Genomic DNA, 12,443 nt, shown 5'->3' on the forward strand with positions numbered 1-12,443 from the left:
GCTTTTTAACCATTTTTTAACATTTTCATGCATTTTGACAGTAGTTTAGTACCTTACAAAAGTCAAACCGCTTTAAATAGTAAATCAATATTTTGGTCTATAATATGAAAATGGTAGTTGTAGCAATAAAACAATTATAACAAAAAGGCATTTTTCTGTTGTTTCCTCATTATCATAAAATAAATCTCACAACTAACAATGTGTTTTAAAAAAAAATTAAAGATTTAAAAAAAAATGTTCTAGAAGTTCAATTAAAAAATTCTTTGGATCCATGTAAACAAATTCAGACACATTTTAGTTTCACCCTTTTTTTAATTATGAAAAAACTTTGATCAAAATTGGTTGAGTTTTGGTATTTATTTTTTCTCAATGCTATATTTGCTTGCAATCTTAAATATGCAAAACACTACCATAGCATTATTATTTGTATTATGCAATTTTAATGTTCCGAGGATTTTTGTGCTTAAAGTTGTCAGATTTAAATGCTCAGGTTTTTTTCTGATGTTGTTGATTCAAGTTCTGTTCTGGTAACTTTGTTGTTAGTGTAGTGCTTATTCATTGAGTAAACCCTAAGGAAACTTTGTTGATGTGTGTTACCTTGCATTTCTTGACTTAGTGTAATAGATTTTAACTTTTAGTGTGCTACTGTTTTTATATCTTTAAGCTGTAGTATTCTTTCAAAAGTAATCATGATTCAATAAGGGCTACATACACAAGTAAGGGTTTTCAAGTGTATTATTATTATTAAATTACTCAACAAATAAAGTTTAAACCAGTTTGTATATCTTTTATTGTCTGTTATGAACATTTTTCTGTTTAAAATAAATCACATATGTCTTTAAGCAGTTGCTACACATTGCAGCTGTCATAAACTGCATCTGTCACACATTGCAGCTGTCAATGTTGAACATGTCACATTTTTACTTTAGGTCTATTTTTTTACTTAGTTTATAAAAAGGTTTAGTTAATAAAAAGTCTTGAACAGACAGTCAGATATGTGTGTGTCTCTTTTTAATCAAATATTCAAAAAAAGAGAGAGAAAAATAAATTAATCAATTTAAACAAAATTTTCATGATTAAAATTTAGTTCAACTCTCTTTTTAAATTTTAAATAAAATCATGGTAAAATGGTTTTTTGATTGTTGTTTCTTATTAAATGATGGTCATTTTTTGATAGTTGTTACTTATTAAATGTAATGGTTATAAACTTACTCATTTACTTATGTTTTATGATAATTTTGTGACATTTTATTTATTTTCTTCAAAAATACGTTTTTAAAGTAATTAATAAAATTTTCAACACCATTTTTGTCAACGTCGTCAACATTTTTTTCAAGAAATATTTTTTTTTTTACAATAATTATATTATAAAAAAAATATTATATTTTATTTTTATAAATTAGTAAAACTCAATTTGTTTTATAAATTTTTGAAATAAAATTTATACATGTTTTTATACTGTTGAGTCTCCTTCTCAGCTCTATAAATCCAAATCAAGATTCTTCTGATGAAGAATCAACCTTGTTCCTATTGGTGATGATACTTACCTCCAACTTTTTCTCAGCACTATAACTTTGGAACTATAGCTTTTGTAAACAAAGCCTCTTTCTAGATTTTTACACTATGAAAAGTGGTTTTAAACTGCTTGCTAATCTTTTTTGGACATGATTAAATATTTTTATATAAAAATGAATTATTTTTATAAAACTAATATTTCATAGAACCTGCAATGAGTATAGGCATTGGAACCACCAGTTTACCTGTACTTCATGGTATTAAATCAGGTTTTAGCAAAGTTCATGGAGCAGCATGTATCAAAGGTCATCTTACTCCTATAATGAATTATTCACTTCTTCCAGTTGGTTACGAATCTGCAATTAATTCTACCAATGAAATTTTGGAGTATTTATGCAATGTTGAATTTGGGTTTTCAAGTGAATATGTTTTTATTGCATGCCAACTATTTCTTATTCAACTTATGCCAGAAAGGTAAACTATAGTTTAATTTATTTTATTTGTATGCAAATTTTAATATTTTCTTATTAGCCTTTTTTTATTAGGGCAAAATTCTATTTTTTCTAGAAAGCCTTTTTATCTTTTTATTTATCTCTATTTAGAAAGCCTTGTTTATCTTATTTTAAAAAAATGTTTAAATGAGATTTTCTATAAATTTTTGAAATTTATTATATTATTTATGCAACTATAAATTTAAAAAAATGTTTATTGTGAGTCAATGTCTCTGAAATCAATCTGATGTTTTCAACATTTTTTTCAGCCTAAAATTAGTGAATGCGTTAACATTTATACTATAAATAATTTAGCAAAATAAATTGTACAAAAATCAACACTCATCAAACTTTTTTTCTTGCGTTTCATTTGTTTTCAGACTCATCAGGAAGTTAAAGGACATGAAAATAGAAAGAAAATTTTTTATTTATTTATTAGTTTGTTCTTTAAAAAAATTGAGTATTATGTTTGTGAATACATAATAGTAATAATATATATTTATATATATATGTTTATAACTTGAAATATGATTTTAATCAATATAAATTGAAAATATTTATATTAGTTTATTTATTATCAAACCAATAAACAAACAAAAAAGAATATCCAATAAATCTCTAATTTATATCAAAGCAATAAATATTTGTTTTAAATTTATATGTATGATCATTATATGAAGTTTTTATGGAAGCTTCATGACTATGCTTCATCTGAGTAATGTCAAGTAGAATTCCCGGGCCATATTGCATCTTAATAAAAAGTGTGAAGGTGTTTAATAAAGACTAGCAGTAAGCAACCCGTAATATGAGTTAGTAATAAATAAATAAAAATTTAACTTAATATATTATCTGAAAAATATAAAATACAAATTCATCTATATATACGGCTGCCATTGTCCGCTTTTTCCACTAAAAAATGCTATAAAAGTTTTAATTAGTTTACCGTTGTGCTCTCTTTTGTAAAAATTCGGACAATGGCAGTATTATCTATATAATATAGTCTTTTTGGTTTTGCTCGCTTTTATTGGTCTTATTTTATTGGCATTTAGTAAAGACCACGTAACTTAAGATGTTAGGTTCTTTTTAATAACAGCAAGCACCAGAGAAAGAAAGTCAAGTACAACTTACAAAAGCCTAAAAAAAAAAGAAATAAAAAAGATTATCTTAAACTACAAAGCATTATTTAACATATTTATTATTTTATTTTAGAATAAGTAAGTTCATTAATAAAGGGGATCATTATTTTACATGTTTATTATTGTATTCATGAATTAGTAACTCGTAAAACATTTCTTAAACATGGTCATAATCAATTATTTTACCAAAAAATACATAAGAGCTTAGTAATAACAGAGTGTTTCAATAATGCTCTCCTTTATTATTAACTTTTTTTTTTAACTGTGTTAAAAAAAAGTTACAATAATTTATCATATTCATAACTTAAGTTATTGTTTTTAATGACAATGGCAAAAAAATATATATTAGCACAAAATAGCTTTAGCACAATTAACCATTATTTTTACCTCAATAGTTTAGAACCCTGATTTCTTCATAACTGAATAATGATTAACACAGTAAATTTCATATCATATAAATTTACTAAATTAAAACCATGTTACAACAGTAAGCAAACTAATAAAGCAATCATAAATAAATAAAAAAATACAATTATGTTTGAACTTCAAAAAAAATTATTTTATTTTAGGATAATTATAACCTGTTATATGAAAGTTTAGTAAAATTTGATTTGTAAAAAAATGTGGTGACAGAATATAAACATATATACACTTTGAACATATATTTTATAAACTATTAACATTTACTTTGTTACAAATAAAAACATACTTATTATAAACTATTAATCAACAACATTGGAAAATAAATTTGTGTACTTTTTTTACCATACACCATTATGTTATGTTGCAGGCAAAAGTAATAAAAAGACTTTTTATTACTTTACCTTTTTAATTTTTAATTGTAACCATAGCATTTTCATAGTTTTTTTTAAGACTTCCTTAGTAAATAGAAAACTATAACGCAGCTCTGGTCTAACATTATGATTGTTACCAAGGTTGCTTACATCGTTAAGGCATCATATTGCATGCTTCTCAGTTGCTTTGGTTATTTCTATGAAAGCAAGACACTGCTCTTTTTAACATATGCGTCAGCAGCATATTGCTGAGATTTTCTTGCCATAAATTATTGAGCAGAAGTTTTGTCTTGCTGAAGGACCATAATTGTAAAACTGAGATAATTTAACATGATTTCTAACCAATGTTGCATGTTCAGGGTTGCGAACCAATTATGCCATCTCTTGGAAAAAAAAGTGACAAAATTGTAAGATTTAAGTTAGCTGACATACTCAATATAACTTCTAAATGACCTTTTGGGTAAATAACCTCCCTGTAAGCAGGTGAAACACAATCTTCTCCAACGGATACAAACTGCATTCTCATCAACTATAGATTGCAAATAAAGCATTAAATTATCTAAGCAAAGTTGATTGCAATGCCATTGCTTTTTAAAATTTACTGCTGCAAGTGGATAAGAGATATACAGTTGATAATGTTGGGGGAATATCTTGATCTGGTCTAAGATTACCACCTACACAATCAAAAAATTGACCACATATTTTAAACATGGCGGCCTATGATTCATAGGTTAAACCACATTATCAGTAAATAAAGCAAAATAAAGACAGGCATATTAAATTCTAATATATTTAAAAAAATTGATATTGGAATTATGATATAAAAAGCTTCCTGTAAATCTTGTAAAGCTTGCGGAAATTGTGAAAATGGAAGCAAAACTACCTTTCTATTATGGCAAAATAAAAAATGTATTTCATCAAGAAATATTTTAGCACAGCAATAGTGACAGATCTGGTTCATTACTCTTTAATAATTATAATCTAGAATAGTATCACTACTTGCTATACAATACATTCTTTTTGTCTAGCAGTATTTTGTTTATTTTGAGAATGATTAATCTCATCAAGGCCTATCTCTTTCATTTATGTGATAATTACTTTCAACTTGTCTAACCATGATGTTCTAATTTAAGTATAAATTAATTTCTTCTTACCAAGCAGCATTTTTTATATTTTGATGACAATTAATTTCAGCTTGCCTAATCATTTCACTAAATTATCAATTATTTTTAAGTTGATAATAATTCTTCTAATAACTTATCTAAGCCTAATATCATCCATTTCAATTTCACTATCAATAAACATATTAACAGTGGTATTACTACTGTAGTAACAAATAAACACAAAAGAATTTTAAGAGTTATGATCTTTTCTATAAAAATATTTACTTTTACTTTAAGTGAACATAAGAATAAAATAAACAACTTTGATATATTGATTATTTAAAAAAAAAAAATTAAATAAAAATATCAAAATATTGATAGTCTAAAGTGGTAAACATATCTATCAAGAGATAAATAATAATGTTCAAGTAAAAATCAACAAAGATGCAAAGATATTATTTAATAATAAAAACAAAAACACTTTGCTGAATCTTACTTGGTTTATAAAACAATTTTATTTAACCATTTAAGAGGGAAAAAAAAACAAAAATATCAAAATGCCTTATGTAGTGTAAACCAATATATTAAAAAAAAATCAAATGCAATTACTTTAAAATATATGATATATAAACCTCAACATGTTCAACTCATTAGTTTAACCACTGGTTTATCATTCAAAAATAAATAAACAAAAACTAAAATAATTTATTATTATTATTCAAAGTGACAATTTTTAAAATAAAAACCTATAACAATTTAACTTAGGATTTATTGAAATCCATGTTTTTTTGGCAATGTCAGTCAGTATATTTTTATCTAAAGTAATAAAAAATATGAAACCATTAAAGAACAAATTTAAAAATCTAATTATATATTCAGATACCATTTAAGAACAAATTTAAAAATCTAAATATATATTCAGATACCATTTAATTTAAAAATCTAAATATAAAGATAACTTAAAAAGATGCATAAGACAGCATTCTTTTGACAGCTTCCAACATAATTTTTTTTACTTTTTTCTATACCTTATTTTTTTATCTAAGAGAAAATATACATATAGAAACATAGAAGTATAAAATATACTGAAATATACGCAAGTTTATGTAAATACACTTACATGTCCACAAATAACAGTCTTAGAAAAAGAAACAGGCTATAAAAATTACAAATAACCAACAACAAGCAAACATTTAAATTTTTATTGTAAAATTAAACAATGAACAACATCAATTCTTCTTGAAATTAAAAATTTATCAGCTCTAATTTGCTTGCAGACCTTGCTTGAAAGACCGCATGGAATATAGAACCGCGGATAGAAAAGCCTAGAAACTACTTTAAAAACGAAAGTGAAATGACACTACTACTACTACTACTACTACTACTACTACTACTACTACTACTACTACTACTACTACTACTACTACTACTGCTACTACTATTACTAAATTAACGTATTAAAAATGAGATGTTTAAACATCAGTTACAGTTAAATAGTATATGGAGAATATGTCATTGTATGCCTTATAAATTCCTTCTGAAATGCGACAGATACATGTTCTTAAGGTAGATCTTAATTAAAAGGCTCAATTAAAAAATTTAGGATAGAAACTTATCATTAAAATATGAGGTTGGTCAGTAATTCAGATGTGTTAAGCTGTTCTTATAAAACTATTGCAATCAACTATTACTTGGTAAGGTTAAAAAATTTAAAATTTAGATTTCTTTTAAAGCAAACCTTTTAAATACAGGAATGGATCAGTAGCAGCTTACTCCTGTACATTTAGTTGATTTTAAGATGTTACATTATTGGAAAAGACTATTTTTTATCAACAGCTTTAGAACAAAGAAAAGCAGCATTTTGACATTTTTTTATTGTTGTTATTAATGACTTTAATGCTAAACTTCTATTTTATATAGTTTTCACAAAAACTTTTATCCTGTGCTTCTTTTACACACCTTAATTTGCATTTCTTTTCCTACATACCTCTTCTTACTATTGCCTGAAAGTTGACTGGGGTTCTTCTAATGATTTTCATTGTAATGTTCTTTGGGGTAATGTTTTTCATCTCTCTGCTGATAAATACGTCTCCTTTATAATTTCTTGAATTCATTTTTTTCATTTTTTCCACAAAAATAACTCTCTGAAGAGCAAACATCTTTTTATCATTGCAAGAAATTGATGCAAAACATTTTTGAACTTCTAGCTACTACACTTGTCAAACACACAGAGAGGTCTATTATTCTCATATTACTAAGTGTATTTCAGAAATAAGGTACTAGAAATTTTTTTGAAATAATTTTAACGATGTCATTCACAAAAGCAGTTCTAACATTCACATGGCATCTCTCCCAAAGATAAGGCAGAACTGTTTGCAAAGAACCTTCTCTTTAATTTATTTCCTCTTCTTCTGCAAGCCCCAAGCTGTTACTTACTCAAGCTGTTGCAGTGAGATCAGATTTTAGATTGTTCTAAGAAGTAAGTTTAAGAATTGCCTGTTCTAAGCAACCAAAGTGAGAGGGCTTTTTTTCGAGACAGGAGTATAAAGTTGAGTCATCAGCAAAAAAAGTCAGATAGATATAAGATTGTAAGAAAGATCGTTAATGTAGGTGAGAAAATCTACAGGACCAATAAGTACTCCAGAAGTTACTGGAAATGAAAAAGAGTGTTGGCCTTTGAGGATGACTTAAATACATTAATTAGATAATAATGATTTGATAATTTAAAAAACTTTCCCAAATATATCATATGTAGCAAGGTTATGGAGGACTCCAGCATGCCTAGTTTATCGAAAACTTAAATATGCCAAGGGCAATAGCCCTTGCCTCACTACCTTGATCTAATGCACAATAGAATCCTTCAGTAACAGCAGTTAGCAAGTCAGTCCGATAACAAGAAGGTTAAAAGTATATTGATTGTCAGAGATTAAGTTATTAAACTCAAGTTTGGCTGTTAAACTTGCTAATAACAAAAAGAAGACTGATCGAAAAATAGTTAGACTTGTCAGTATGTTCTCCAGAGTTTTTAAAAATGTTACCACAGATGCCATTTTCCAGCAGGCAGGAAAACATTTCATAGTTTTACAAAAGTAAAAGAACTCTCTTCATCGCTCTCTAAACTATTTAACTGAATCTTTTTTTCCTGTATGCTGAAAAATCTGTGGTTTTTAAAAACTTTTGAGTATGCTTTGACCCCTCTAACGCCTGACTGATTGATTAGTCCTCATTCTCCTTGATTAGTTCCTTCCTTTTATTAACAGAATATTTGAATTTTTAATCAACATCGCAGTATTACAGTTTTTCTTGAAAGCCAACACTCTTCTTCATTTCCAATAACTTCTGGAGTACTACAAGGTTCCATTTTTGGTCACGTGTTGTTCTTTATCTATATTAATGATCTTTCTTATTATTTTACATCCAAAGTGGCTCTATTTGCTGATAAAACAACTTTATTTATTATTAACAGCAAAACTTTTATACTCCAGTCATGACATAAAGTCATCTCTTTTTGATTACTTAGAACAGGCAGCCAGTCTTGAATCTGGTTTCTTGTATGACCCCTAGGAGCTTGAAGTGGTTAGTGAATTTTAACCCAAAGAAAACTCATTTATTTACTGTTAACAATTATCATTGTTTTGTTTATATATTGATGAATGGCTTCACTCTTAGTTATCCTCTACTTTGCATCTTGGATTATCATTTACTACTGACCTCTCACGGAAACTATATATGCAATCCATTGCAGAGTTAGCATCTGCTAAGGTTGCCTCTCTTTTATGTGCTCACCATTTTCTTACACCTGGTTTCATTCTATACCTCTATAAATCTCACATTCATCCTTATGTGGAATACTGTTATCAAATTTGTGCTGATTTTTCTAATGAGGAATTCTCTTTTTTAGACAAGGTCCAAAATTGCAATCAAAAATCTTTTAATAACTAAATAACAAAAAAAGATGATTTTATAAATAAATAAAAAAGTAGTGTATAAAAGCAAAAAAAATGTATGGCGTATGAAAAGATTAATTGTTGTTACTTTTTTATTATCGTTTTATTTACTTTTATGTACTTTTTTAAAAATAAAACATCAATTTTTGTTGTGTAAATTGTATAAAACCTTTTTACCATTATTTTATTGTAAAGAGAGAAAAAAAAATTTCATGACTGTTTATTGCATTTGTTCCAACCTAAGGCGTAATATAAAGCAAATGACATGAAAATATTTGTACAATCACTGTCCAAATTATTAGACAAACTGCAAAGGTTCTATTTTAATTCTTAACTGTAAAGTAGTACTATATGGCTTGATACTTTTTACAAGATACAATGTTAATTTTTTTTATTATCCACATTATTACTTTCTTCTTTAACACAAATAAAACATTGTTATAAAAAGAATATTTTTTAACTTTTGAAAAAAATCAAAATTAATGCAATCACATGTTAATATTTTGTTGGTCATCTTTAGCTGCAATTACATGTTTAATTCTGTGCAGCATGCAACAGTACAAGACTGTACTATCTTCTGCATTTGAGGATGATGATTCTACACATAAGTGATCATTTCTTAGAGTTGTGTTTTCTTTGTGATCAGATCTTTAGCCACTACTTTATCTTCATCAGCTCCCACACATTTTCAGTATGGTTTAAATCTGGGCTGTTACCTGGCCAATTCATCAAAGGGAATAATTTTCTTTTCCAAAAAAGCTTTTACAGTCGTGCTGTGTGGCAAGAAGCTCCATATTGAATAAAAATAAATAGCTCCCCATTTAAAAATTATTTTTAACTGCAGAATCAACTGATTTTCTAGGACTCCTTTGTGTTGATCTTGCCTCATTATCCTTTTTATCACATACAGACTTCCAGTACCTTTGCTGGTGATGACTGACCAAATCATCATTTTTATAAGGGATAACAGCCTGAATAACGCAGTCAAAATGAAACTTTCCCTGTGACAATACACAAACAAAATTATATTTTTTGAAATTTCAAATGTACTTACATTGCTGGAGCAGACCTGTCAAAAAAAACAAGAAAAAGAACATTTTAACCTTATGTCTTTATTTTAAATAAAATGATATTTAATGTATCATTTGTGATGGGTCTAGCAATTATGTTAAGATGAAATAATACTAGCTTATTGATCTCCAGAAGTTCATATCTTTATTGCACCACTGTTTGGCCCACTTCAGATGTTTTATTTTCATTGCAGATGCATAGATTTTCTGGCAGGCCGGCAGGTCTTAAAACCTATATCCTTTAACTTTCTCCAAACAATGTGCACAGAAGCATTTACATTAGCATCTTGGAGTTGCAATTTTATCAGTTTTGTGGTAGCAAATCTGTTTTCCAGGAAAATCTTATTTTAATATCTTTCTGACATAAAAAAGGCTTTATGTTGGCTTTCTGACATTAAAAAAGGCTTTATATCTTTTTTTTGTTTGTTTCGGGTTCAATTCATCCCCTAACTCAATTTTTTTTATTCAATGTATGAAAGCTTTAGAAACTTTCAATATTTGTGATATTTTGGTATTACCAAGGGCCTTTACTTCAGCTTTTTATGCGGTGAAAATCACCTTTTTTACCTATAACTGAAATATTCTAATTAATTATTCAAACATTACACACAAAATGAACAAATAATTGTGAAGTACAAAATGAAGTACAAATCAATTAAACACAGTGCACAAAGCAACAGAAACACATTTGAACTGACACACAGGAAAACTCTAAGTTTTTATACTGATCTTATCTATCTACATTTAATAAAAACTTAATTTATTATTTGTTTAACTAACAACATTAGTATATTTATATTATTTATAACAACATTGAATATTTAAAACAATATTTTAGTATTAACTAATAGTTTTATTTAAAGAGTTTTAATTTTTTTTTTCAATGCCAAAAATAGTTAAAAAAATATTTTATGCAGATTTTGTTCAATTCTCCATTGCTTAGTTTTTAAAAATCTAAGTTACTAGTTCTTAGATTTTTTCCACTTAGTTGCTTTTGATGTTTGCTTAAAAATAGCATGTCTTTTTTCTGGAAGGGAGTGTCAGCAAAAATGAGCTGTCTTAATGTCACTTTTTCAAAAATAATATAAATTATGTGATATGCTAGTTTATTGTAAGATTAATAAAAATTTTTTATTTGATTATGAGATTTCTGTGCTTTTCTTAGTAGTTGTTTAATTTAAAAATATTTTTTTAAGGTGGTTTGCTATGCTATGTCTTGGGCTTAAAGATAGTTGTCGAGATATTGTGTTACACTCATTTTCTCAATCTATTCCTATTCCAAACGAAGTAATGACTATTTTTTATAACCATAGTGTTCAAAATTCAAGCTGTGTTGGCTTTAATATTAGTTTGTGTGAAGCTGTTAAAATGTATATCCCTTATACATCAGACCAAGATTGGTGTTTAGCTTTAACAGGTTTATTTACTCTTGTTTAACATATTAAAACTTTGTGTTGCATATTTGAACTGTTTGTTTCATTTTTAAACTGTGTGTTGATAATGCGTGTTTTTATTTAGGGATATCTTTAAAGGATTTGGTTTCTGCAACAGCTCAGTGTCTTTTTGCTGATTATAAGCGACAAAAGATTTCTTTAAATTGTACAGATAATAGTTTTAAATTTTATAATTCAGACAAATCAAGTAATGTTTACAGCAGTGTTCAGCTTAACCTTGATTTATTTTGACTATTTAAAAAATATTGTTTTTATTATCATAATATTTATATTATTTAAAAGTGTTTCATGTAAAGTCTTTTAATGTACATTTTTCATGTACAAACATGTTATTATTTGTTTTCTTTGTTAAAAATTTTATTTAAAACATTTTGTAATTTAAAGTTTAATATTTTAAATTATTTAAAAAAATATATATATATACATATATATTATTTATATATTATAAATAATGTAAAACTAAATAAAACATAAAGTTTGAATAAATTTGAGGAATAATTTTTTAATGCTGTTTAAAATGATAATTTTCTTTGTTGATTATTGATACAAAAATCCAGTAAAAAACTTTATTAACTATTTGTAGCTATTTATTTGCTAAGTAAAGAATAACAAAAAAGTACAAAATTGAATAAGTTAAGAAGAAAAAAATCTTTTAAATCATTTAGTAAACAATTAATTGTTTACTAAATAATTTGAAAGATTTTTTTCAATTTAATTTGTTTTTTAGACTTTTTTAGACAACATAACTTTTTAGTTTTTAAAAAAAAAATCAAAACAAGTTAATTTGTTTTGATTTTTTATTATTATCAATAAAAAAAAACTGTAAAGTTATGTTGTCTAAAAAAGTCTGCAAAGTTATGTTGTCTAAAAAACTGTAAAGTTATGTTGTCTAAAAAAGTCTGCAAAGTTATGTTGTCTAAAAAACTGTAAAGT

General features: G+C 26.2%; 1 protein-coding gene across 1 annotated transcript in view; it reads left to right on the plus strand.

The window, feature by feature from the left end:
- Positions 1–11,877, plus strand: part of LOC101240082 (protein PRRC1-B) — a 38,863-nt gene extending 26,986 nt beyond the window's left edge. The window contains exons 5-7 of the mRNA XM_065816869.1: positions 1,722–1,989; positions 11,253–11,473; positions 11,575–11,877. Coding sequence (XP_065672941.1) covers positions 1,722–1,989; positions 11,253–11,473; positions 11,575–11,741 — 656 coding nt within the window. The 3' untranslated portion in view covers positions 11,742–11,877. The remainder of the gene's footprint in view (positions 1–1,721; positions 1,990–11,252; positions 11,474–11,574) is intronic.
- Positions 11,878–12,443: the final 566 nt, after the last annotated feature.

The sequence above is a fragment of the Hydra vulgaris genome, chromosome 13 (assembly GCF_038396675.1).
Source record: "Hydra vulgaris chromosome 13, alternate assembly HydraT2T_AEP".
Lineage (NCBI taxonomy): Eukaryota > Metazoa > Cnidaria > Hydrozoa > Anthoathecata > Hydridae > Hydra > Hydra vulgaris.